The following is a 27,262-nucleotide window of genomic DNA, read 5'->3' on the forward strand; positions in this document are numbered from 1 at the left end:
TCGTCAGAGGTACTCTGGCACTGTGAGTCCCTCCATCCTGTGTATGCTGGGCAGGCCTGGTGCTCCCTGCCACTGCAAGGGATCAGGCACACAAAAAACATGCAGCACCTACCAACTACATGTCCCCGACCCTAAAAGTCCCCATGTCAGCCTCCCTCCTCACCAGCAAGGTCTTGCCTACATCATCAAAACCCCTCCAGCACCACGCCTAAGAACTTGAAGCACATAGCCCTGGAAGGAAAAAGCACCTGAAATTAATAAAGAAAAGCATCTCCTGCACTCATTAGGAAGGAAGGAAGGGAGAGAGCATTACATGGAGGCAAACAGCACCAGCTGGCAGAGGGTGAGCTGCCAGCAAGGGGCTTGCCAAAGGTGTATACAGATGCTGCTCCAGGTTGGGAAGCTACAGAGGGAGAACCCAGAATGTGAGGGAGTCAGGAACAGAGTAATTTCTGAATAAGGGAACCAATGCCTTCATTAGCATCCAGACCAGAGGGTGCCCACACTTCTGTGCCTTGACACTACTTCTTCAAACCCAAGGGGGTTTTGAAGAATCAACATTTAAGGCAACAAAAGAACCAAAATATGATTTTGAATTTGAAACCAAAATACTGCTCCAGTGTGCCAGAGGTCCAACTTGATTGTCTTGATAATATGCTTTAATTTTCCAGATCAGACAGCCAGGAGGGAAATGCAAACAAACCTTTATTTCCACAGCCTCAAGCTACAACCTTCCTGCCAGTTCGTGGTCAAAGCTGTAACCTGGAGATGTTGCAGAGCTAATGGCAGGCTCCTCCCCCAAATCCTGCATACAAGCAATCATGCTTATCGCTCCCCAAATTGGTTTCACTGGAAACCAGAATTCGCTCCAGGAATGACTGCTTTAGTTTATAAGGTATCTGGTAATGATGTAATTACAAAATTAATACAGAGCTGTTTATGTAGGACCAACTTCACGTGAACCAGGTCAAGGTGAAATAAAATAAAATCTTAATTTTCATACGAGAAAGACAGTTTTTTTGATACAAGAAAGAACAATCAATCACCGGAACAACCTCCCCAGGGATGTAGTAGGGCCCCTATGACTAGAGGTTTTCAAGATGTGATTGGACATGGTGCTAGATAATCTCATCTAGGCTCCCTTTCCCATGAAAGGCTGAACCAGGTGATCTTTTGAGGTACTTTCCAATCTGGGCTGTTCTATGATTTTGTGAAAATAGGCACTTTCAGGTTTATTGTGTGATTATTGCTTGTAAGACTAATGCATTTTATTCACCTGTAAAATCACACCCATTGTCCCCCAAGCCACAAAACAGAGCTGTTTATAAGTCTCGAACATCATCCTTGGCATCCACATCCCATCACTCTTTTCAACGTACACTGAAGGGCTGTTTCATTTCACCTGCTGCCCAAACAGCAGCTCCATCCAGCTGCAAGGCCTCGCAGTCGCCCAGGCGCTCGAGCACTCTAGTAAGTACAGCAGGGCAGCCTGAGGCGTTGTGGGGGGCGGAGGGGGTGCCGCATCTCGCTCGGAGACGGCCGTGTGGGCGCTTCGGGAGGAAGCGGCTCATGCCCGGGATACCCCGGGGTGCGTGGGGCCGGGCACAGGGTGCCCGCGGGCAGGCAGGGGTGCCTGCGGTGGCCGCTGGCGGGAGGCGCAGCGAGGGAGCTGCGCTGCGGGGACGGGCACGGCGCTCCCGCACGCCCGGGGCTGCCGCGGGGGGCGCCGGCTCGACCCCGCCAAACCGCAGCGCCGGGTGCTGCGGGCGGCCCGGCTGGGGCCGTTAGGTGGCGGTGTCCGGCCGGGGCCGCCGCGGAGCCTCGGGGCGGGCTGCGGGGCTGCCGCCCTGCCCCCGCCCCCTGCCCCCGCCCCCTGCCCCCGCCCCCTGCCCCCGCCCCCTGCCCCCGCCCCAGCCCCCTGCCCCAGCCCCAGCCCCCTGCCCCCGCCCCCTGCCCCAGCCCCCTGCCCCCGCCCCCCGCCCCCTGCCCCAGCCCCCTGCCCCAGCCCCCTGCCCCGGTGCCTGCGGGCCTCTCGGGAGCTCCCTGCGCTTGGATTTCACCTCCGAAAGTAAGCGCGGGGCTGCGGCTGTGTTCGCTTGTGAAAAGGCAAACAACTGCTGAGGATTGCAGCCGAGGTTTGTCAATTCTGATACGTGCATATACGGAGGGAGTTTATTCAGTGAAAATAGGTATTTCTCACTAGGTTGCTAGAAGCATGTGGCGCCTCTCCTAAACAGACCTGCTTTTTCTGGCACAGCTTTTATTTACCACTGATTCAGAATTTAAGCTGCAGGCACTGATCTTGTGGCTATTAGAAGCTGGGCTATTGGAGTCCTTTTCCTGCTCTTCTACTAAATTGCTCTGTATCCTTGCATAAATCATTTAACACATGTGCTCTAACTTCCTATATGGAAAATGAGTTAGATACTTTCTGATTTTCATAGGCGCTTCAGGATCCTCTGCTAGGCAGCTGTGAAGGATTTGTCATTATAAAGCTGGGAATTTGGCCCCTTTGAGGTGGCAGCACCCCTGTGCAGGGCTGGGCTGAGGCTCCCTATGGGGTGGAGGCAATGGCTAGTGCTGATCTGAGATGTGGAGCCAGGGAGAAGCTGAACGTTAGGCTGGAGACATGAATCATTCTCACAGGATCCCTTGCTGCTGGGGACCATGGGCAAAAAAGCAAGAATATGGAATTTATTCCCAGGCTATGATGTCTGTACCTCTGTCACCGTGGGCATGGCAAACGCAGGTAGGGCTTCTTCCAGAGGGTCTTTGGTGCTGAGCGGTGCACAATCACCTGCTCATGCCATGTTCACAGCTAGAGCACCACCAAACACCAGCTTACATGTCCCTTCTCTGCTCCGCTTATCAGTAAGAGGCATACGACTCTCCTCTGTTCACCGGGAAGATGGAAGAGCACATAAACCTTTTTGTCCTTCCCTGCTGTCTTCTGCTGATGACCTTTAGCTCAAGTCTTTAAACATTGACCCCTTTCCTCCTGGAAATGACGATCTTCTCCAGGTATAGGCCTGCCATTTTGCCCAGTTTGTCACCCTGATTCCCTCTCCCCAACCCTGAAGCATTTAGCAGTTTTACTTTCTTGCTTTCATTCTCCCCTGTGGCTTCTCTTGACTCTGTGAGGTCAATGGGCCTTGGAGCAACAAGGCTGGAGCTGCAGCTCCAGAAACACTCAGCAGAAGGGCTTGTGTTTAAGTAAGTGTTCACTGATTTATTAGGGTAGAGGCAAAGCAGGCACCCTTGAGAGCAGATGCACTGCTGGTCCAGGAAGGGGTGGTCTTCATCATGTAAAATATTTACCATTTCTTTCTTCTCTCACATTCTCCACTCCATTCAAGTGGAGAACTGGTCAAACCCAACTTCAGCTGCCTAAAAAGGGCTGGTTGACTTCTGTATTGACAGCTGCCCTTCAGGGAAGGGGACCTTATTGGAAACTGCTGTGGTTGGTGAGCAGTGGGTTGATTGTGTTTTGGGGCAGGTTTTTTTCCAGAAAATGTGAAAAATTCCCAGTGGGTAGAGAGGAAAAGTGAACTATGGAAATTGTGTGTCTCGTGTTCTCAGTTGAAACGCACCCTGGGGAAAGCATATCCTCCATAAGAGGAACAGCAAAATTGGCCACCAGCCAGGAAACCCTTCCCTCCCTGCTCCCCTGTGCAGCAAGAGCTAAGTGCTGTAGGCAGCATTTCCATCCAGAAGGCTGTTCCTGGTTCCTCTTCTTGTACCTCTTCACCCCTTGGGGGACACACTGGAGTAGCCTGTTTAAGTGCAGTTTGTGCTCAGGGGCTCTCTCCCCTTCACTCATCAGTTTTTTCCAGCAGACTAGTGTTACTGGTAATGCTGGGCTCTCTGCTCGGGCTGTCCACTGGTTGCACTGTGAGAACATGGGGGATGTTGCTGGATCTCAAGTAATGCCCTCAGTGTTGGCCAAGATACATGGTTTGGGTACCTGCTCCCAGCCTTGCTCCAAAATGAAGCAGCAAGAGGTATGTCAGGGCATTGGTCTTTGGCTCACACACACGCGCCCAGGGCTGTATTGAAGCTGGGTTGCTAAAATTAGCCTTTTACCTCCTAGTTAGCTCCACATTGGTTCAGAACCACCTCTGGTGTCCTCTACTTACTTCTATTGCTGCTCCACAGCCCCCTTGCTGTCTTGAGGCTGCTCATAGAGGGGGCCCTTCATCTGCAGCTGGAGAGGAAACTTAATCTTGCCCTGTGCAAAGGCAAGAAGGTGACAGACAGCAGCTCAGGGGACAAAGGGGCAGAGGAAGGGGAGGTGCGACAGCAGGCGATGCAGGTTTAGTTGTAGAGGCTGAAGGGGCTGCAAGGCAGCTGCATGGATGGGAGTGCTGCAGACCTGGAGGAAGAAAAGATGGAGTATTTTGGAGAAAGGGACCTGAGAGGCAGAGGGAGGGGTATCAGGAGGGCTTTGCAGCAGCAGGGGTGGGGACTCAGTCTGAGCTCTCCATTTCTTGGCTTGATGCCTTCCTCCCCCTCATTTCGCTGCGTACGGCATTTCCTCTTGCAGAACAGCAGAGACCTGGACCCTGCTCCATCTCTGGTAAAGCTCAGGCTTGCCTTCTCACCCAAGCTTTGCTCTTCTGACAGACCCCATGCATAGTAAAAGGAGGTTTGTTTTGCTGTTGGTTACACACAGAGCGATGCAGATCCCTCTGTGAATGTAAACAATGGGCAGACAGCATGGCCCTCATTTTTCTGCATTGAAAGAGTTCATCATGCAGCACTAAGTAGCCATCAAAACCGAGCAACGTATTCCTTTACTTTGATAAACTCTCTAGTACAAGGCTGCACGTTGTGGTGGTGGCCACCAGCGCCCTGTTTCTGGCGGGAGCCCCTTTGTGCCCTGGCAGCAGCGAGCAGCAAGCATTGCACAACAAGATAAATCATGGGAAATCCGGTTCTATGTCGGATGTGCTGTTCAAAGGCACCTTGGTTGCACTCAGGACATTCTGCTGACAGATTTTCCCATGAAATAAAACGTGCTATCTGTTGACATACAAATGTATCTGAAGTGCAAGCTTCTACCATCAAATTTCACTGCTGCTGGCTTAAAACCTGGAGGTTTTAAAACCTGGAGGACATGGCAGTGTAAAACCAAGGATAGCTTTAGGGGGCAGAAATTGTCTGAACTTTAGTAGAGGTTCATGTTGTGTTCTGAGTTGAAATTCAGGTCGCTGCTTCTCCCAGCTACAGTGATACCTGCATCCCTTCAGGAGCTGATGCACAGTCCCACGTGCAGGAGGAGCCATGCGGCTGGGAAGGACCGGCTGAAGCAGGACTTTTCCCTAATTGCCTCTGGCCATCTGTGAGAAGCTGTCTGAGTTTATTGAACTCTCTCACATGCCTTCTCTGTTTAAACAGTAAATAGGAATCGGCAGTATCTGTGGGATGTGTAGAGTTTGGCAAGATGCGTGAGGATGGCTAAGGTGGTGCATGAGGCTTGGAGACATCACCTCCATCCGAAGCCCATGTGCTGGTACTGTCTGCTGTTCCCACCTCTGCCTGTCCCGGGGTTCTCAGCTTCCAGTGACTGTCATATGCGTCCTTCTGATTGCTTTACATCTTGGCTCCCAGGTCCCTGACTGGCCTCTTTCTTGCCTCTTGGACGGTTTATGTCTTTTTTCCTGTCTTTAGGAAAGCAAATTAATGTCAAGGGCTGCAGGTATCTGTAAAGCTGCTCTCTGAGACCAACTGTTGCTCACAACTGAGTATGAGAGGGTTTTTTTTAAGCAGATATGTCAGATCCATCATCAAAATAAGCCATCAAAAATATCCCCTTCGTAGCCCTCTCATTCATATTGCATGGACTTAAACAACAAAGCCAAGCTGGTTTTCAATTATTTTCCTGGCTTGGAAAAGGAACTGCTTTAAAAAAAACCAACCAAACAAACAAAAAAACTCCAACAAAGCTGGTGTTTTCAAGGAGAGATGCAGTATTTGCTCTATGAGGAGCTGGTCTCTCTCAGGAAGCACTGGAAGTGGCCCCTTGGATTTGATACCTTGCTCATCAGTTCTATCTGTTGTGAACGGGAATATCTTACTTTGCAAGGTCTTTACTGTTTTCCATTTAAATAGGAAGTTGTCCTTTGAATATTAAGAATTAAGGGCGGATTCTTAACTGATGGGGGCTGTCAGAGCTCCACCAACTCCAGCAGCTGAAAGCGTATTCCCTAGCAATCCTGCTGTGCTTGGCATTTTCCTAGGGTTACATAAACATCCCTGTTTTGTAGACGGGGCCAGTACATGCAGTCTGCAAATTGCTGACAGTCCCTTGCAAGACACAGGGCTGCACCAGAAGCCTCAGCAGCCCTGTGACGTCAGGGAGGGATGGGAGCCACCTCGGGCAGAGCAAAGCTGGAAGGATCCTGCTGCGGGGCGTGTGCTGTGGCTTCGGGTCAGCCCAGTGCCTGCTGCTGCTGCTGAAGTTGTTGGGAGCTGATTTAGACACAGCAAGAGACTCAAGCCAGTGGGCTGGGGTACCTGCAAAGCAAATGTCAACCTCAGGAGTTTTGACTTGCTTGTGTGGCTCCATCTGAAGCCTCTCACCTCCTTGTGCCTTCCTAATCCCCTCCTGCAGATGCGTCTGTCCATCGGTTCAGGATGCTGCAGGAGCTGGACCTGCACACCCGCAGCATCATGATCAGGTTTTTCTCTCTAGGAAGGTGTAGGAGTTGAGGTTTATCTCTATGCTGGCAGGCAAGGTAGGATGCCACACCTCTGGGAGCTTCTGGGGGCTGGGTGGAGCGGGAAAGTAGAGAAGCAGGACGTGGGCTTTGAGGAGCTGCGTTTCATAGGTTTGCCTTGAATCCAGGGCACTTTGAGATTTCCAGACACCCTGGGGAAGGAGAGTAGCAATAAATCTGGGTCATAAATAACAGCCTCCTGCCATTCTAGTGATTTCTGATGTGCTGTGCTTTTTTGACAACAAATGCAGTAACAGGCTGTAATCCACAGGGGCTTTTCTTAGTTCTCAAGCTGAGAAAGTGCTCACTCTATGCAGGCTTGGCCACAAGGATCTCCCAGCTCTGGGTGTGAAGGTCAGAGGGGAAAGGAAGCAAAAGCACAGATAACACAGTGTAGGGCTCTTATTGCCAGGCTGGGAGATTTTGTTGTCCTCAAAATTGAGCTCTGGGAAGCTTGATGGGTGATGCTGTGGCTGCTCCTACAGGACCTTCTGGTGCTGCAGCAGAGCTCCCTCAGGAGAAGCACCAAAGGGAAATGCAGACCAAGTACATCCTGTAAATGCCTAACAGGTCTAACTGCTGGGGCTGGAAATTCATCCTTGGGTGACTGGTGTGGGCTGGGGGAGCCCTTGCAATAAAAGAAGGAAAAGACATCCAGTCTCTCTTTGGATGTGGATGAAAGATAGAGTTATCATCATGAAAAAGATCAGGAGTGGTAATGAGATGCAAAGAGGTCCTCATCTTTGGGATGGGAAACTTTTCAGGAAGGCCCAGACAGTGTGGGACATCTAGAATTGTGTCTGGCTTGGGATGTTTCTCCCTGGAAGATGCCCAGTTCATCACTGGCTAACCATCCTTTTGCTGCATAATGTAACAAACTGACCGCTGTGTCCCATCCACCTCCAGTCACACCTTCCCAGGAAAACCCCTGGCTGTGCCTTGGTGTGTAGGTGCTGTGGCTGGTTCCAGTTGCTGTTTCCTTATAAGATGAAGTTTTTATTTCACTTTATTCCTTTGTCAGCCTTCCTTGAGTTTTGCCAGCTCTTCTCTCTATTAGCTAGAAGATTGCTAGACATAGAAGGAAAATGCTGCGTTCAAAATGCATTTTTAATGCCTAATTTAGGAAAATAAAGAGAATTGTTTGATAGAACCACCCTGCCTGTGAGTAACGCGCATTGCTAGGGGTGTGCGGAGGGAGACTGCCTGGTTCTCAGGACAGGGATGGGTTGTCTTTGCATTCTCAAGTCCGCAGAGGCTCAACGCATCTGGCATGCGAGAACTGGGCTGGACTATTTGCCTTCTTTAGTGACTGGAAGCAATCCAGCCTGCCAGTTCCTGCAAGCTCATCCTGTGGTTTAGTGGATAATACTGGTCCTTGTTCAACTCCCACGCTTTGGTGCCTTGCAAGTGGGTAGGGAAGGCTTTGCGGATCTTGTACTGTGCAGGGATCCCAGCTCATTGCTGTGGAAGGCAGCATGAATATTCATTGTCCTGTGGAGTGCTTGCTCCATAGTTTTAATAAAACGTTTATTATTACATAGGAATGACCATGAAAATCATGGCAGGTTGTAGCTGGTCAGCATGTATAAATGATGTAGGGTGGTAACAATAACTGAGGAGGAAGGGTTGTTTCTTTGAACTTAGTGAAGTGTCTTCACAAGTGCACTTAAGGAGTTTGACTTCTGCTGATGTCTCCTTCTCTGCCAGGATGAGTGAGTGATGTCTGTGTTCTCCAGCTGTGAAGCTGACTGTAGTCAACACATGGTTGACTGAGCTTAGAGAAGAGGAGCTGCACAAACCTGCACTTTCTCAAGCAATCAGCAAAGCTGCTAAGCAATGAAAATCAAAGTGACAGCCAAGTCAAGACCAGTCAGCTAGAGATGAGCCTGCAGGCTTTATTCTGGGACCGTACCAAAGTGACTAAAAGCAAATTCAAGCATGCCAAACCTAATGTTACCCTTAGCAGACCGAGGATGATCTGCTGTGCTGGTGTGTTCGTATCACAGCTAATGAGCAACTCGGTGTGGTTGGTGAGGCTGTTCCTTGCCCACAGAGCAGAGCTGGGATAGCCCCTCTCAGAGAGGTGCAGAGGGGACATGGTGTGCAGGAGGGTCTCTGTGAGCAAGAGGTCATGTTGCCTTTCAATGGTAGTATGTCCCCCCCCTCTGCCCTGAGAGACAGCAAGGTGCAGATGTGTCTTCTCCAGAGGGTGGAGAAATGGATCTTCGTGTCCAAGAGCTTGTTTCAGGTGCGCCTTATAAAAGCTGCGAAACACCGAAGCTTTTAGCCACATCTGATGTGAGGGTGCTGTAGCTGTGTGACACTGCTGGCCTCCATCTCTGTATTAAACTCTGATGAAGGTGTTTAATGAAGACAGGATGGAAGTGTCACCGGAGGACAGCACAGAACAGAGTGGCATTTGTTCGTGAGCCTTGCAATTCTGTCTGTGCTCCTGCCTCACCTAAATCTATGGGTATATAGAAGATAGATGAGGTGAGCAGATTTTACTATGAATGTGGCTGGCAGCAGACACAGATCATGGATTAAACATGCGCGTTGCAAGAAAGGGGCTTTCTTGAGGCAGACAGAGAAGTCTGCTGTTGCCGTGCAGCCCTATTCATCTCCAGCTCTGGTGCTAACATCATTATCAACGTGTTTATAGGAAGCTTGGCTGCAAAATGGCTCATCGTTCTCAAGTTTTTTCAAGTGGGTCTGTAGCTTTACTAAATACTCCTTTTATTGTTCTGCCAGGGGCTCTCCCAGAGGCCAGTAAAGGAGGTGGCCTGTTTGGCCACAGTGATATCTGGACCGGAGGTTCAATTCCTGTATGTCTTAAATCTGTCTGCAGACTGGCAAGTGACCAAGTGGGCACTTCTCTCCAAGTAATTGACTGCTTATGTGCAAACCAGCCTCTAGCTGCTTCCACAATGCCTGGCTCACCAGAGTCGCATGAGAGCATGCCTCTGCCGTCATGCTTGCAAACCTCACTGAGTGCCTGGGCTGGAGTAGGGGATGGTGAAGCCCAGACCTGCTTCTGCATCAGGTCACTATCCTTGGCTCCTAGCAAGCACTCAGAGCTGCTCTGGGCCATACTTCTCTGCAGCATATGAAATACCCGTCCATCCTCCAGCTGGCAGGCGATGCTCTCCCAGGTTACAAGCAAGCATTGTGGAGAAGACCTGTTTGGAAACCACCTACAGAAGTAGAGCTGGAGCTGCAGATGAGATGCCCCTGGCAGGGGATGTGCAGATCTGCAGCTCGAGGGCTGGAGCTGGTGGCAACAGCGTGCATCTGCAGACTGATTTAGGGTCCTTCTTGTGGAAGGGTGGTGTTGATATGTTAAGGCTCATGTTTCTGCAGAGGAGTGCTCCCTAAGGACCTGGACCCTGGATTGAGACAGCAGGGCAGTTTTATTTGACTCTCAGGAATGTTGTCCAGTCATTAAACCAACCAAATTGGGGGTACTGCAGTGCAGGAGTATTTTTCTGGAGGCTAGGAAGAGAAGGCAGGTATGTAAAGACAGAGCTCAGTCTGGCAGCTTATTCCCTTGTGTTAATATAAACAGGGCTGCGTTGGTCTGCCCTGTGATTACTTGTCTGGGAATAACTATATCCCTTGAGCTTATAGATGCTGCCAGTCCCTGCTGAACGAGAAAGGCTGATGCTTAATGCACGCAGTGCCTTCCTCCTGTCATTCCTTTATAAGGAAAAACATTTGATTTTGTTTCTACCGTATTTTAACTGCTAAACAAGGGCAGTTTAATTCTGTTGGTGGAACATCTAGTCCAACACTCCCTGACCTGGTGTGGTTATTATAGACACTAGCACTGCAAATTAAGATGCAGTACTAACAAAAAGTCAGCACACTGAGGATGAGCTCACCAGAGAGTGTGCAAGGTGGGGTGGCAAGCAGAAACAGCCTGCTTGCAGTCTGGAGATGGCAGAAGTGGTAACAGCAAGTGAGCACCATATGAACTTCTCGTTGTGGCACAGCTTGGTGCGATGGCAGTGGCCACATCTCATTTGAAGGGGAATTTGGCCAGTTCCCCTTCCTGTGCTGGGCTTGGCTGCAGGACTATGGGTGCAAACAGAGGATGGGCTCTGTGTGGGTGGGTATAACCTAGCCCTGTCTGTCACTGCGAGGGAGCAGACCCAGCTATGCTCATTCAGGACATTTGGACTCTGCACTCCTCATTTAGAGTCAAAAGTGGCAGAGCTAATTGCCCGGCAGCCTGCAGCAAGGTGCTTTGTACAACCACCCATGGAAGGGCTATGTCCCACAGCTGATGGCAACATAGATGCTGCTGAAGTGTCTCTGAGTTTTGCCCTATTCCAGGACCCCCAGACTCAGCCTGTCTCTAGGGTTTTACTGTCCATGCTTGTCAGGGCAAATGCCAGTGGATGTTTCTCTCCACCTAATTCTGATCACTGGAAATCTCCTCCTCTCCCGCCTGGCTTGGTGCCATCTCTCTCCACGGCTGGTGCTCTGTCCCCAGTGTGCTCGCAGGCCCCTTTCCCATTTAGGGCAAACACTGGACGGCCCCTGCTCTTGGCCCGCTTGCAGCACATCTCCCAGCTGACTTTTTTTTTTTTTTTTTTTTTTGATCCTTTTTTGTTTCTGGAGGCTGAAATCCCCAGCGTTCCCCAGCCGTGTGCGCTGGCTGTGCTCGTGCTGAGAGATGGCTCTTGGAAAGCTGCGCTGGGGCAGGTGGGGATGTGGGGAAGCTCAAGTGTTGTCCTGCCCCAGATGAGGCTTGGTGTTGACATTCTTTTCTAGAAGACAGGGTGAGGCTGAGGGTGCTGGTTACAGCATCAGGTCCCTCCTGCAGTAATGATTTAATCTCAGCAGAAACAAGTGCCCTGCAGTGGGGAGCCTGCAGGCATGGGGCTGTGCATGGGCAGGAGCTGGTGCAGCCAGAAGTAGCTGAGCATGTGAAAGAAAGAAAATTCCCCTAAAAGCTTGCACGTTGAATCACAGTTTGGGGTTTGGTTTTTCTTTTCAATCCAGATTTTTAAATCAATTGTGCAACTTCTGCATCTGTAGAAGAGACTGAGTCTGTGTTAGCAGGGCTGGGTATCTGAGGGATGTGGAGGGGTGAGCAAAGGCTGGTGTGCTGGGAGCTGATGGGAGGCATGGTTAGGGGCGACTTTGCGATCCCCTTTGCCCTGCCCTATTTTTCCAGCAGGAGAGGCAACTGGCTGCCTCCTGTAATTTGGGGTAGATCCATTGAACACAGAGCTTGGGGTTGCTGCTTCAGTGCTGCCCAGCACAGCTCGGCTAGCTGGGACCCTGGAGCCAGCGTGATTATACTGGGATCTGGTTAGTGGGAGATTACCTTTGTTGTGTCTTTTGTGTAAGCCTGAAAGAGTTGTATTAAACTCCTTGAGGGAACAATTTAATGAGATGTAAAATGCAAGGCAGACCCTGCTCTTGCTGAAGACGGCTGGTCCCTTCTCGGGTCCAGGCTGATCCATCTTTTTCCCATTTGCCCTCTCTGAGCCGAGGAGTTTAACAGCACTGATCTTGCCTAATTTTACGTGTGTGCCTGTGCTGGACCTGCCAAGACCTCCCAGGCAGCAGCAGTGCAGGTGGTGGAGCTGAGGGCACAGTCCCCTGCCTGGACCATCACAGGGTGATGCCTGGGGCACCCAAATTCCCACGCACATGGAGACAGGAGTGCACAGCCCATAGATTCTGGCAGTGATGCCCGTCCACTTGCACTCGCTTCCCATCCCTGAGTGATGGAGCTGGAGCAAAGGGGAAGCCCGTGCTTGGTGCTGCACCGTGGCAGTGCCGCTGGTGGTTTCACTGGCATTTACCAAAGCTTTTAAAAGGAAAGGAAAATTGTGTTCATTCTTCCTCTCCTTTCTTTCTCCCTACCCTTGTGTCCTTCTCCCACCGTGCAGTGAGCTCCCGCGCTGTGTCTGTGCTGCCCAGAGGAAGCTGAGTGGGTGTGGGGCTGCGGCTCTGTCTGGGAATTGTTCTTATCAAACTGGTTTATGCCAAAGAGGAATAATAATAATAAAACCTTTGATGGAAAGCAGGGAGTTCAGGAGGTATAGCTGCTTGTGAAGCCTCACCTGCAGCTTGTGGCACTTCCTGAGCCTTTACAGGGAGTTTTAGGGTCGTTGTGCTGTGGCAGATTTTGTTGCATGCCTGAAATATCTCAGGAGTGGGGAGAAATGACTGGGGGCTGGTGCACGGAGCATGAGCTGCTGGAAACTGCTCTCTGAGAAGCAGGGGAGAGGTATAAGAAAAGCAAGTTTCCTGCCATAAGCTGGTATATTTATGACTGGAAATTTTTGGGTTGAAAAGGTCATAGGCAGGCAGCTGAGAGAACAGCACAGACAGTGGCTGTAAAAGCTGCTTTCCTGGCTCATGCCCCACTCTGCAGGGCAGAGGGTCTGTCACGGGTATGGTGGCCCCATGTGATGGGAGAGGGATGGCAAGCACCAGAGGAGTGAAGGATGGTGCCCAAGACAGCTGGGGTGTGCGTGGGGGTGTGGGATGTAGTGGGATTTGCACCTGTGGCGCTGCCAGAGGGGTGGGCTCAGCATAGGGAGCCCATGCTGTGCCTGCCTCCTCCCTTTGCAGTGCGGGGATGAAGTTTCCAGCCCTGCCTCAGACACCAAGTGAAAATGAGACATGCACACATGCACATCTGGAAGCGGAGTGTATGTGTGTAGCACTGCCAGTTTGTTTATTTGTGCAAATTCTCCCTAATTAGGGACTGCTGGGAAGTTTGCAGTAATGGAAATAACCTCTCTCTGAGGGGTTCAGTGTTCTGGCTGACCCCTGCCCTTTTTCCCCCCTGCATCTACCATAGCACGCAGGCAGTAGAAATGGGGGGAAGGTCTTCCTTATGTCGAGGTCCAGACACACTGGTTTCTTCTGGAGTCAGATGCACCCTCAGCCACACAGGAAGGCTTTGCAATGGAAACATGCTGCGCTGTCTGTGTGTTAAACTCATCAGAGGATGAGCAAGGTTTCTGAAGCCTCTCTTTTCTATTTAAACATCTGTGCTGTCACACAATGCTGGGTTTTGTGCCTGTTTTGTTATTAATATTAAAATGTAGTAATTAATAGTTAATATTTTTTAAAATAATTAAAGTAATTAAGTTTGTTTTCTGCTTGGATCTGCACCTCCCAGTTTCTTAGGAAAGTCTGACCTGAAACTAAATGGGAAGAACAAGGGCATGAGGCTGAGTTTGTTTTAACTGTGTGAGGTTCAGGCAGATGCAGTTCCTGATCCTCTTTCCATTTCCTTCCCCTGCAAGTGTCCCCTGCCATTTAATCAGCACCAGGGAGTTGTGCTTCCCTTCCCAGACACGGGGGCTGCCAGCCCACTGCGATGGGGACACTCCCGGCCCCGGCCCCCGTGCCCTCCTGGGAGCATTGGAGCGGCTGGGTGTGCCCTTGGCTGGGGTTGGGGCAACGCGCCTGGCCTGGGCTCAGCATGGTGTTTCCCTCTCCAGGCTCTCCACATGCACAATAGCCGGAATTGCAGCTCGGTGTGAAACACTTCAGGCTGGGCTCCGGCATGAGGTCAGTGGGGCCCACAGCAAGCTCATCTCATGCATACAGATCACCGGGTAAATGGGCAAGTTGCTTGTTGGAGTTGACGAGGGTTGGAGTGCATAAGAGGGTGTTCATAGGGGACAGAGCTGTGCCCTCCCAGCCGAGCCGTGTGCTCCTGGATCAGAGCATGGTGGGTGCTAATACGCAGCATCCTTCCTACAAGCAGACAGGGGGTCCAGGTGCCTGGTTTGAAACCCACCTTATCACCGGTATAAGCCCAGGGCGACTTCATTGGTCCCCACAGAGGCAGGGAAGGTGTTGGGGACCATCAAAAATTTGCACACACGGGGTGCAGGAAAGACTTGGCTCTGTTTTCAGATTAGCAGGGTGATGGGATGGATGTTGGTCCCCTGCTTGTCCTGCTCAGTGTAACCACATGTGATGCATTCCCTTGTCCTGTTTTAGAACAAGCTGGTACCTGCTCTGCATGCTGACTTAGTGGAGTTAAACCTAAGGCAAATTTAAGGCTTGAGCTTCTTCACTGTTGTCTCCCTGCTGGAGGTGAGGGAGAAGAGGCTGCAGGGATCTTGTGTCTGTGGTTGTTCCTCCACCCACCCAGCTCTGATGGGGCCTCTCAGCTCCAGGGTTGTCCCAGAACACCAGGTTTGCTGTTTCCCCTGTTTGTGCAGTGAATATCTGAAGGCTTGGGGACCATCTTGTTCCCCATGTTGCATTGTATTTTCTATGAGCAGCTGTGCCCCACCTTGAAACCTGCTTGGCTTTTTAACCCCTCGATTTCACAGCAGTCCCTTTATACCTCCCATCACTAGCTGTTAAAATCTTCTTCTCATTTCCAGCTCTTATTGACCTGTTTATACCATAACCATATTTGGGTTTGGATTGGGGTTGGTTTTTTTTTGTTCCCTTGGCAATGGTGATCTTTGCCTGCAGCAGCTCTCCCCTGCGGTGCATGTGCATGCAATGCTTTTAGCAGTCCCGCCCTGCCTCCACCTTAATTTCTGCTTGCTTTTACTGATGCAGGGTAGCCAGGATGGCTCAAGACAGACCACTAGTGATTTCTGCTTTGCTCAGAGCATCTCATTTGCCACGTTTTAGGAGTGCGCTCACTTTAACTGTAGGGTGTCGGTGGCTCACGGTCACACTGGGACCAGTTGATTCAGTGAGGTCCTCCATGCTGAAGCACTTCTCATGATCAAAGACTTTATCAAAAGCCCTTTAGGTACTGACCTTCCGTCATTCTTCTGGATTTCATCTGTTATCCGGTCTTCAAAGTTATCCAACCCTTTCTGTGCAGTCTGTCATCCGACCCTGGCTCTGTGTTTGTAATGGGTTGCGTAGCTCTGTGGCACTAAGGGATGAGATGTGGCCATGCTTCTGTTATTGAGAAAATCAGTTAATTATCCAGAAATCTCAAATCAGCAAACCTATTTTGAATTTTTAAAAAATTTTCCCATGATCTTAGCTTCCTTGCAAAGGAAGGGAAGCGTGACTAGCACTGAAGTGCAGCCATCCTTGCTGTATTTCCTACTCCTTTGGAAGCAGGAAAAGCCTGAAGTCTTGGCAAAGACCCTTTTTTTCGTGACAATTCCTGAGTAATCAGCAGGGCTGGATTCATGCCGTCATCTACATGAAAGCATGGGCAGAGGTGATGGGAACTGTCTCTCTGGTTTTCCTTCCAGAGTCCCCTCTGTCCCCAGCCAATAACACTGGCACTTCCCAAGGAGCTGGGGGCCGGATTCGGCCCTGCTCACCACTGCAGCCAGGTCTGGTCTTATTACTTGCCAGCTCCCCATTTCTGAGTGATGGCTGTTACATGCCTCAGTTTCCCTACCAGTAACATGGAGATCATTGCACCTCTTCCTGGTGGATTTCGAAGCAGAAATGTTTTTTTTTTGCAGAAGTACAAGAACTCAGAAGGTGCAGGGAGCAGAAGAGTGGAAGAGAAGGTAATTGCAAGAGCCTTATTTTTTAACTTAGAAGAGATATGACTTGCCATTCCTTCACCTTCATGATCTGCCTTGTCTGGGTTGTTTTAAGTCTGCTTCTACCTGTTATCCTGCATTGGTGCTATCCATCTGACAACAGCCAAGTGGATGGTGCAGCCAGTGCTGCCCTGTGCTTTGGCTTGAAGCGATGCTGTGGGATGCTGGACCACCGCAGATGTTGGGGGTTGCTGGCACACAATGCAAGAGCCCCCAACCACTCACTGCACCTACCCGGAAAGGCTGGGAAGGATGTTTCATCTATGATCAGCAGCAAGAAAAGATATTTGGACTCTCCGTAGAAATATTAGGTGGTTAATAAGAATATTTAGCTGCTCCTACATAGCACTTTTGGTCAGTAAGTCTCTAAGAATTTTATAGAAGAGACCAGAACCAATAAAGAGTTTTGTTTTCTAATTAAAATAGGAGGAGGAAAGGGAAGATGCTGTGGATAAATTACCTGCTTTTGTGTATGAGGTAATTTAAGATTCTTGTAACCACAATGACTCATGCCACCCAGTCTAACCAAGCCTGACGCTTATGACTGCAGCAGATCATGAGGCCGATAAGAGCTGCACAGGTTCAGAAAAACCTTGACTTGTGGGAGGAAGAAAATCTGCCTGAAAAACTGCATTCTTAGCAGCTTGCAAGGAAACTGTACAGTCCTGTTTAAAACGCATGTGGATAGGAAAGTCCCTTTTCTGCCTTAGCCTGCCTCAGTGAGGGATTTCTAATGCTGATACCTACCATCTCCTTGGAGATTTTTTTCTCTCACGGTTTTTTTCTCCTTGAAGCAACTTTCTAGGTCTGCTCTGTATCGTGGTTCCCCCACACCTATGTCAGGGCAGAGGCAGTCAGAGGCAGTGACCAGCACTGGCTGCTTCTGGAGGAGGTTGTGCTGTGATCTGGAGAAGCCCTTGAGGTACATCACTGCCTGGAGAGCAGGAGAGCCTGGGGATAAGGTACCCAGGGGACAAGAGTCAAAGTTTCTTGCATCTGCCAGCTATCATGGCATCAAGCTAGTTTTAGCTTGGTGTCTAGAACTATGTGATCAGCAGATTTTACAGACTGCATTTTTGGGACAGGAAATCACTTATAGGCCAACAAAACAACTTTGCAGGAAGTTTATTGCTCATCTGAAGAGCAGAGTGATGGTGAAGGAAAAAGGGCTGGGCAGTCAGTGCCCTCGGTGGCCTGGGTTAGTAAGGAAACAAAAAATATTTCCGTTGTAATATAATACAGAAAGGGAAGTAATTTACTTAAAATCCTCCTGCAGCCAGTGGTTTGCAGAACAGGGATTGCATCTTGGACAGCAGTTGCTGTGAACAGTATCCTGAAGGTCTCAGTTGACCAGGAGCTCGAGGTGAGTCCTCTGATACAATAAAAACAGATGCTGAGACCCTTGGTTGTATAAACAAGGGGAGCAGCAAGCAACAGATCTGCTCTTTCTTTTGAAAAGTGAGTTCTCTCTCTTTATTAAAATAAAAATAAAAATCCAGTAACAAACAGTTGTGAAATGTTGGGAGAAAGGGGCAGGAAAGCCAGATAAGTGACTAGGGGACCAAAGAAGATACCTGACATGAAGGACAGAAGGAGCAGAACCTCATTAGTTTATCAAAGGAAATGTAGGTGTTGTGATCAGTGTGGGAGATCTATCATCAGGAGAAGGCTCAGGGTCCTTAATCTCCTTGATCTACCAGACAAGGGCAAAGCAGGGCCCATGCTGAAACTGCGTTTGGATGAGAGGTATGACACACTCTTCTGCTACGCTGACAGGGAGCCCCAGAAACAAATTCCGGGGGTGGTGGTGGATTCTCCATCCCTCTGGGATGGGTGCTCAGCTTGCCAGGGTTGCCTGCCTTTCTAAAAGAAGTGTTTAGCTAAACACAAGCTTTTGGGTTCAGGGTGCACGTAGAAAACCAGATGAAATGTTTTTTAGTTGTTACGTGCAGACTGGACAAATGGATTAATTTTTTGGTCTTACACTCTCGTGAAGCCATGCCTCTGACCATGGCTAAATCAAATAAAGGTGCAAGAAAGTCTCCAGGAGAGAAAGGGTGGGCTTATCTCCCCAGAGGAAAGCTTGTTCCTCCTCTACTAGCAGGCGCTTGGGTAATGTGCTGTGGGGTGAGTTGTTTACATACCTTTCTGCTTTAAATATTTACTATTAGATCTCTGGATATTCTTGTTAGTCTTTAGCAGCTGTTATTTTCCATCTTCCTCTCCCCCTCTCAGTGCCTTAGGTGCACATGGGTGCAATGTTAACCAGCTGGTTTTAATGAAAATTAACTCCTGCTTGCAGTCCAGATATTTTATGTCACACTTCTTGGGGCTCTCTTCTAGGCCTGTTGATTTGCTAAACCTTTATTAGATCCAGGATGATAACATTGTCTTTGCTTAGGAAATGCAGGATGACCCAGGGAACTGGGACTAAACCAAATGGCCTCAAATTCTTCTGCTGAAGAGCTTTGAGTGTCTTCACCAGCTTCATGAGATAGGCGGATATCACCGTGACACTCACTACTCACAATCCATCAAACAATAGGGTTTTTTTTAGTGGTTTACTTCTTGCCTCTGGTTGACCTCAAGAACAGAGTCCCCATCACAGTGCCATGCTGATCCCCTGTGACCTAGTTCAGAGAGTGTCACCAAACTCCAAGCAGTGGGTCTGATGCTGAATTTTATGAGGTTTGCAAGTGGGGAGGCTCTCAACATCAAAAAATGTGCTTGGTTCTTCCTCAGAGTGACCTTATCGCTGATTTTTAGTCTTGTTTACAATATTGGTTTTTAGTTTGTCAAACTTAGTTAATTTTTCTTCCCCCCTTTAAACCCATTCTATGACCTTGCGATGAGAGTGTACTGGGGAGTTATAATGCTTAACAGCCTTTGTAAAGGGCTAATCTAGTTCTGGTCCTCCAGGGTTTTTTCTGCTCCTCGACAGTGTTTCTTGCTCAGTAACTAAGGTTAGTTATTGATGGCTACATTTTTACCTACCTGAATTGGATTGTGGGTGTGACCTGCATAAGAGCACTTGAGAAAAATAAAGCCACTTTCTTTCGAAAATCAGCACCACCGGTGTGGGTCAGCCAGCACGTGATGCTGTGCAATGTGGCAGTCGCCACTGCTCCCTGCAGAGCGTGTGTGGACGTGGTGATGGCAGAGACCCAACACCCGGGTGCTGAGCCCAGAGGCATGAGCGCCGCAGGTCCACGTTTATTCCTGTTCTCTTCTAAGGCGTTGGGAACAGGTAGTGGTGTTCAGGCAGTGGGGCTGCCAGGGAGATGTGCACTGATGGCTTTATGGATGGGGGCTTTATCGCATGGGGAGGCATTTGCATTTCAGTGTTGCGACTGCACAGAGGTGCAAAGCCTGTTCCTCTCTGCACTGTTGTGGTATGTTGGTTTCTGACATCGCTAGGAGTGCAAAAAATTAGACAGCTGAGTGCTGCTATCTGCAAGGGGAGGAAACCCACTGTATCTACTTTAAAATACCATGCTTCTCTTTTAAAGGTGCATTCTCAAGACTTTAAGCAGTTCTCATGTTTTAAAGTAATACCTTTCCTTGGATTGAAACCTCAAGCTATTAACAGTATGGAAAACCTGGAACTTCTTGCGTCTGGGAAATTGGTGCTGTTGGTTTAATTTTCTGGTTCACATATACTCTTGGGGAGTCTGTGGTGTTTGCAGACTTTGGAAGAGTAAAATTAAAAGTGTGACGTAAGTGATGAAGCATGTACTTTCTGCAATAACAGACAGTAACAGGACTAGTGTTTTGCATAATTTTTCTTTATGGTTCACCTAAAGTGGACTAAAACCCCAGCCCATTAATTCTTCTTTTCCTGTTGATGTGCCTGGACGCATTTTGGTGGGTATCATCACTTTTGAATGATGCTACTAAAACACAGGGTGCGGCAGATAAAAAGAGGGTCAAGAGGGCAGGATCTGAATCAACATGGGAAGGGAGAAACATCAGATAATGGGCAGAGAGATGCACAAACCGAGAGGGCCTGAGAGGTGGAGAGAAGGCATCAGTGCCGTGGAAGGGGCTGGTGTTGATGCCCAGAGCTGGTGCTTGTCTCACTGGCTCTGGCTGGAGAGAAGCGATCTGCGGCCAAGGCGTGCCAGGCTGCGGGCTCGGCTTTGGGGCAGGTTTTGCAGCAAGAGGCTGTGGCTTTCCAGAGCCGGCTGCAGAAGTGGCTGGGATTTGGTAGTGATGGGTTAGCGCTGCTAGGTAGTGCTCTGGTTTGATTTTGAGCAATTACAAGAATCGGGGAGCGTGGCCGAGTTGCTCCGTTCCGGTTATTGGTGCTGGAGAACATCAGTGGTGTACCCCACGCGTTTAGGCCGGTGCCATCCCCTTCGAGGGGCGTCCTTCGGTGGTCACCTCTTACCACGGGCTTCGTGCTGAGCAGGCACAGACGCAGGACGGCCGGCGCCAGGCGCGGGTTTCAGCCCGTGCTTCGCGCTGTGCGCGCCCCCGGCGCGCGGGGACCCGGGACACGCGCGGGCCTGCGAGACGGCGTTTGCCCGCGAGCGGGCAGCGCTCGGCTCCCGCCTGGGCTCCGCGGGTGCCCGTCCCAGCCGCCCACCCGGGGCGGCGCGGGGGCGGCGTGATGGGCGTGGGGAGCAGCCAGTGCGCAGCGAGGGGGCCGGGCCGGGCCGGGCCGGGCTGGGCCGGGCCGGGCGGCATGGCAGGCTGCCCGCCGGCGCCGGGGGCGGCCGCAGCCGCTCCCCCTCCGCCATTCATTCGGCCGCAGGCGGCGGCGGCTGCGCGCACCCGCCCGCCCGCGCCCCGCCGAGCCGGGGGGCAGCGCCCCGCGCCCCGCCATGACCGACCCGGCCGTCAACGCCCACCTGGAGGGCATCATCTCCGACTTCGAAGGTGGGTGGCCCCGGGGATTTGGGGGGTGGGGGTGGGGGTTAAGCCCCGGGGTGTGTGTGGGCGCTACTTTTTGGGCTAAACTGGGGGGGAAAGTGGGGGAAGGCGCTGCCGTGGCGGGTTGGGCAGCGCGGAGCTGCCCGCGCCCCTCGGGGCACCGCGCCAGGCTGGGGGGGCCACGGGGGAGCGGGGCTGAGCTCCCCCCTCACCGCTTCCCCCCGGGCTGCGGCTGTCCCCCGCCGCCCCCCGCCGGCCCCCGCCGGCCCCCGCTGCTTGGGGGGCACCCGGTCTGTGCCGGGGGCCCGCCGCGGGTCGCGGCCGGCCGGGTAGGGCTGGAAGGAACGGGTTGCCCAAGGGCGGTCGCCGGGCAGCCCGCAACACCCCCCCCCCCCTCCCTCCGGCGCCCCGGACCCCCGCGGCAGCCGTCGGGGCCGCCGCCGGGCTGCGGTGTCTTTGTTCGGAGCAGCGTTGCGGTTGGGTGTTACCTGCTAAAGCAGGATCTTACGGGATGTTTTTCTTTCTCTGCCTTTTCCAAGTTGGTTTACGTAGACTTTTGAGCTGAAAACACACGCCTGACATGGCTGTGACACGTCTGTTAAACCCCAGGCACTAGCCCTTCTGTCGACTCCCAGATTTTGGATGTCAACACAGCCCTAGAGTAGCTGGGAGGTGGATAACGAGCCGAAGTTTCAAATATGTCCATAGCGGGAGCTGCCCGCCCTGGAAAGCTTTGCAGTTGTCCCGTGGCAGAGCTCCAGGTGCCCGATAGTTGTTGCCTCGCTCTCCAGTGGAGTATCTCCTTGCAGTCCCCTTGGCGTGCAGACGGGGATGCCTTCTCCCGGGGCATCTGTGGCTCTTGCCCAGCGTGTTGGCTTTTTCAGGCAAGAAACTAAGCGGAGAAGCGTGCTGCTGCCAGATGGGTATGAGAGTCAGAAACAGGCAGAAGAGGGGTGGGGGGTTGTGTCTGCAGCAGGCGCTGAGAGATTGGCTCGGGGGAGCTCATCTTCCTGAGCAGAGTTTTGGAAGAGCAGCTCCGTCCCTACACACTCTCACGTCCTGGCAGCAACCCAAACTGAGCTTTGTGCAGCGGTTTCTAGAAAAAAAAAACAACCAAGAAATAGTGGAGATCCGGGGGCCGCGGTGAAAGCTTATCCAGGGGCTGCGTGTGGAGCTATAGGCTGAGGCGACTTCGCTGCCTCCCCGTGAATCCGGCCTTGCCTTCGGGAAGGAGCGCCGTGGTGTTTTTCTTGCTGGGCAGTTGAGGAAGCTGAGTACAAAAGGGTTCCTCTTCCAGGTCAGGCAGGAAACGGGTGGCAGAGTTTGGGTCTCTACAGCCCTCGTTGGAAGGATTAGCCACATTCATGTCCTCTTTTTCCAGCCCTTGGGCTTTCTTCAGCCGAAGTTGGGAGTGGAGGGCTTAGCAGGAGGCTGAGGGAAGTCTCGTTCCTGAAGAAGATTAGGACTAACAAGTGTTGGGATGCAGAGAGCCACCCGAATACACCATCAGTTTGGCACTCAGGGTTCAACAGCGCCTTTGTAACTGTTCTTTGGGGACTCTGTGACCTTCCCCACCGCAGGGTTCCAAGTGCTGATGTAATTACAGCCTTTCCTCTCGCCTGCCCCGATTGCATTTAAATCTCTGAAGAATGAGTAATTCCCTAGTTAGATATGATAAAGGCTGTGCTGTGAGCCCCAGGGCTGTTTGTTCAGGCTGTAGAGCTGCTCTGCAGTGCGACTTATTTTGTTGTTTTTCAGTCCGTGAAGCACTTTATAGTTCCTGCCTGTGCAGAGGGAGAGGTTGGGTAAAGCTCTGTGCGTCTGCAGTCAAGAGGTCTGGCCTTGCCCTTGAGCAGGGATCTGGGCTACTGTTTCACAATTTAATTAGTTTTCTGGGTTGTGTAGCAGCTTCCCAAGAACAAGGCAATTAATTTTTAGCCCGTAGGGCAGGAGATGCAGTGTTCACGTCTGTTGGGTGGGTATTGCAGCTCCAGGGAGCCTGTGGCCAAGCCGGAAACATTAGCCAAAAATACGTTGGAGAAGAAACACCAGATCACCCGGCAGCCAGCCACCTCTTTGTTCTTGCTGATCACACACTACCTGCCTTCCCAAATCACCCTGGTTATTCCTGCCTGTTTTCCTTGTAGCATCCCTCCCTGGCATAGGACTGAGGAGTTTCTTGTACCTGCTGGGTTGCAGAAGGCAGCCATGGGCTGCTGGTGTGGGAGCTGCCAGCCTCCATGAGCCTGAGGAGGATGCAAGGGCCGTTTGGGAGGAGGAAGGAGTAAGAGATACTCTATTCCTGTTTAGTTTCCAAATCAAAGCAACATGTGAGAGGGAAATGCAGTACAGCAGAGTGTGTTCTTCCTTGTGCCTGATGATGCAATGGGATGATTGCATCCAGGCAGCAGTACGTGTGTCCACCTCATACTGTGCCATCAGGTCCTGCTGGGAGGGCACTAATCCTGCTTATTTGACTGTAAGAGCTTCCTTACCTCTAATGGGGGAGGGCATTGTTAGGTCTGTGGTTTGCCAGGATTTACGGAGCATAATAGTTCTGCCCCAGGTTTATAGATTTTGGCAGGTTTTCAGAAGCGTGGCTTGTTCAGCTGTGGTTGTGGCAGCACTTCCCAAACTCACTTCTGCTTCAGAGGCCTGTGGGTCACTCAGCTCCCAGGAGCCTCAGACACGTACCCCTGAGTAGTAGGGAAGGGAACCTGTAGCAGTAAATCCACCCGGGTGGTGGGATGCTTGTGCGTTGTGTTAATGCAGTGTAAACTTACTGGAAAGTGGCTCTGTTGAGAAGGACCTGGGAGTGTTGGTGGACAACAAGCTGACCATGAGCCAACAATGTGCCCTTGCGGCCAAGAAGGCCAATGGTATCCTGGGATGCATTAAAAGGAATGTGGCCTGCAGATCAAGAGAGGTTATCCTCCCCCTCTACTCTGCCCTGGTGAGACCACGTTTGGAGTACTGTGTCCGGTTTTGGGCCCCCCAGTTTAAGAAGGATGTGGAACTCCTTGAGCAAGTCCAGAGGAGAGCTACAAAGATGATCAGGGGACTGGAGCATCTCCCATACGAGGAAAGGCTGAGAGACTTGGGTTTGTTTAGCCTGGAGAAGAGAAGACTGGGGGGGGATTTCATGAATGCCTATAAATATCTAAAGGGTGGGTGTCAGGACGATGGGACTAGGCTCTTTTCATTAGTGTCCAATGACAGGACAAGGGGCAATGGGCACAAGTTGGAACATAGGAAGTTCCACCTGAATATGAGAAAAAAACTTATTTACTGTGTGGGTGCCAGAGCAGGGGCACAGGCTGCCCAGAGAGGCTGTGGGGTCCCTTCCCTGGAGACATTCACACCCCGCCTGGATGCGGTCCTGTGCCCCCTGCTCTGGGTGTGCCTGCTCAAGCAGCAGGGTTGGATGGGATGATCTCCAGAGGTCCGTTCCAACCCCTACCATTCTGTGATTCTGTGTGATTCTGTAAACCCCAAACCAACCTGATCCTGTTCAGGTTGGGTGATATGGGAGTGTTGGTGTCTGCAATGTTTGACTGTAGAGAGGGGCGGGTGTTCCTGCTCACAGCTTTGGTTGGTTGTGATGATGCCCAAAGATAACTCCGCAACGTGGTACTCGTCATCCTGCTAAGGACTTGAAGCACTGTGCACTCATGATCTACTGCCTGGTAGTAAGACAGAAGAGATCTGCTCCAGCCCCTCATCCTGGTGGGATGTGGTTGCTGCTGAGCAGAGTCCCAGGGGTAACTGAGGCACATTCTTGCTGACAGTCACTGATGGTGAGTTGGCAGCAGTGATGCTGAGCGCTCTTTGCCTATGCTCATGCTGTCAGTCAACACCAGATTTGTTTCCTCGTAATGTTGAAACACAAAATGTCATAGTGGGTGCAAGCTGTGAATGATGGTAAGTGCCGGGTGGAGTTGTAAGTGTATGGAGCGGCAGGGTGGTGCCAAGGGGTTCAATGTGATGTCTGGAGCTAGAGCCTTGGGGGGGATGCAAGCTTGCAGGTTTCACTCTGGTAGAAACTGTAAGACAGCCTTTGTTAATGGTTCTTAATTCCTCATTTACACATCTCCTGTAGCCCAGCTACCTCGGGGAGCATGTGCTCACTGGTGGGCAAGCCTTGGCAGCACTGTGCACTGTGTGAAGCTGGGCACTGAGGGCAAGGAGCCTCCTGCCCTGCCAGGTCACATCAATGCTGATAGGAAGTCTTCTCTGGTTATTTTATTTTAGGTTTTTTTTTCTTCCCCGTTATTGGATGCTTTCTCTACAGATACATACTTTTTGCACCGCCTGACGCACATTATTTCTAGAATTTCAGCCAAAGGCTTTGTCCTAATGAGGTACTGAGTTGTGCTAAGTTATATAGTGGTTTTAAGGGTCGTTAAAGACAAGAAAACCATCAGCCAGGTTGTTTTCAGGAGGGGGCTGTATTAGAAATAGGCTTTTCTACATGCGTGAATCTCATGGGTCCGTTCTTAAAATTTACTTCAGCAAATATCTGGGATGTCTCTGGGACATGTGGCTGTGGTGTGTCCGCCAGGCTGCTCGGGGCTGACATGCCTGCTGCTGTGGGGAGCAGCTGCTGCTGGCGTGCTGCGGATGCTGGGACTCAACCCTACTGCTAATATTAGCAGGAACACGCCAGGGATGGTCGCAATGTTACGTGGGTGATGTGGCTTGAATTCAATATGATGAAAAGCCCCAGGGAGGGGATGTGCTTCATGTTTGATTAAGCATCTCATTTGGATTCAGGGTCTCTCTTTTAAGCCCTGCCTAAGGGTTTGCAGGATGAGTGCTCTGCTGGGCTTACATGCATGGGAGTGGGCTGGGAGACTTGGTCTGTGACTAACGGTCCCACGTGTACAGAGGTTCAATGCCTGGAAAAGGAAATACAAAAAGATATTTCAGATCATATCTCAGATCATCTCAACCCTAGGAATGAAGCAAAGCTCCTGAATGTCAATTGTTGGATTTCCTGGGCTGTTTCCAACAAAATTATACGGCAACTAGTGTCTTCTGGTACTCTTCATCACCAGCCCGGCATGGGTAGAGCCAGCACTGCTCCTAGCTGGTGGATGTAGTGTGCTGCTTTGAGACAGGTGATCACCTCTGATGTCGTCAAAGATGAGCTTTAAAGGCGCTTTGGAGAGTTTCCTCTCTTTTCCACTCTTCCTATCTATGTTTCTGAAAGTGAGACAAAAGAATGGTGTAGATGAGAGTTTTCTGCCAAATCAGTGTGGGGTGGGAGAGGCAGGAGCTGTCTTCCCCAGCACAAGTTGTATCTTCCCCGTAGAACTGGCCTTTCATGCGCAGAGTGGAAAAATCGCATCTGCCTGGTTACAGCAGCAGAGACCTACCGCTGCTGGCTGTTTTTTTCCCTATGTATATTTAGTTCTTTGGGAATAAAAATGTTATGAGGGGGAGTGGGAAAGGGAAGAACAGGACGTGGATCTCTCCGTCCACATGGGCTGGACCCTGGGGATAGCCTCTACCACCAGTTAGGATGTAGGATCATCTAAAGGTTGTTGTTTATACTCATCTTATGCAAGGAGGGCTGGGCTGCACGTCCTTGGGGATGGGCAACCACTGCAGCATGGAGCAGTGTGTCCTTGGCTCTGTGTCAGCATGGAGGGTTTCCAGTGTTGGCTGGTACGGGTGAGCTCTTGCTGTCCATTTGAGATCAGTCTTGGGCAAAGTGAGCACAGTGTTGTGCTAATCACAAAACTGTTGAAAGTGGCTGGATGGGAAGGGACAGGGTGGATGAGTGCACACTGGTGCCAGGGTAGCTACTTTGGCTGTGCAAGTGTACTGCTGGTGCCTGGAGGTAAGTCAAAGTTTGGAGCATGTACGCCATACTGGCTCCTCCAAGTACTTGCCAGTTTCTGGGATCTTGGTAGCATCTTTCCCTTAATAAGAAGCTCACCTGAAGTATAATCATTCTCCAGCTTTACTGTTTGCTCCTTGCCTGTTGGTGGTTTATGGCAATGGAGTGAGTAGCAAGCACCCCTAGAACATGTTGGGTCATGCCTAATACATTTGAGTGACCATGTCTGCATCTCTTAGCCAAAAAATGATAGCAAACCTGCTGCTAAGTGAGAGTCCTGGCACCTCTGGTGTCCTGTGGCT

The 27,262-nt window shown here is 50.9% G+C and overlaps 1 protein-coding gene across 5 annotated transcripts in view; it reads left to right on the forward strand.

Moving 5' to 3' along the window:
- The window catches only part of SEPTIN9 (septin 9), a 143,289-nt gene that overhangs the window by 46,085 nt on the left and 69,942 nt on the right, over positions 1-27,262 (forward strand). The window contains exon 1 of one of the 5 annotated variants that reach the window (XM_064467447.1): positions 20,921-21,121. The exons of the other annotated variants lie outside the window; for them this stretch is intronic. Coding sequence (XP_064323517.1) covers positions 21,067-21,121 — 55 coding nt within the window. The 5' untranslated portion in view covers positions 20,921-21,066. Of the gene's footprint in view, positions 1-20,920; positions 21,122-27,262 lie in introns of those variants that run through there. 5 annotated transcript variants of the gene reach the window in all.

The sequence above is a fragment of the Phalacrocorax carbo genome, chromosome 16, assembly GCF_963921805.1.
Source record: "Phalacrocorax carbo chromosome 16, bPhaCar2.1, whole genome shotgun sequence".
In the NCBI taxonomy this organism is placed as follows: Eukaryota; Metazoa; Chordata; class Aves; order Suliformes; family Phalacrocoracidae; genus Phalacrocorax; species Phalacrocorax carbo.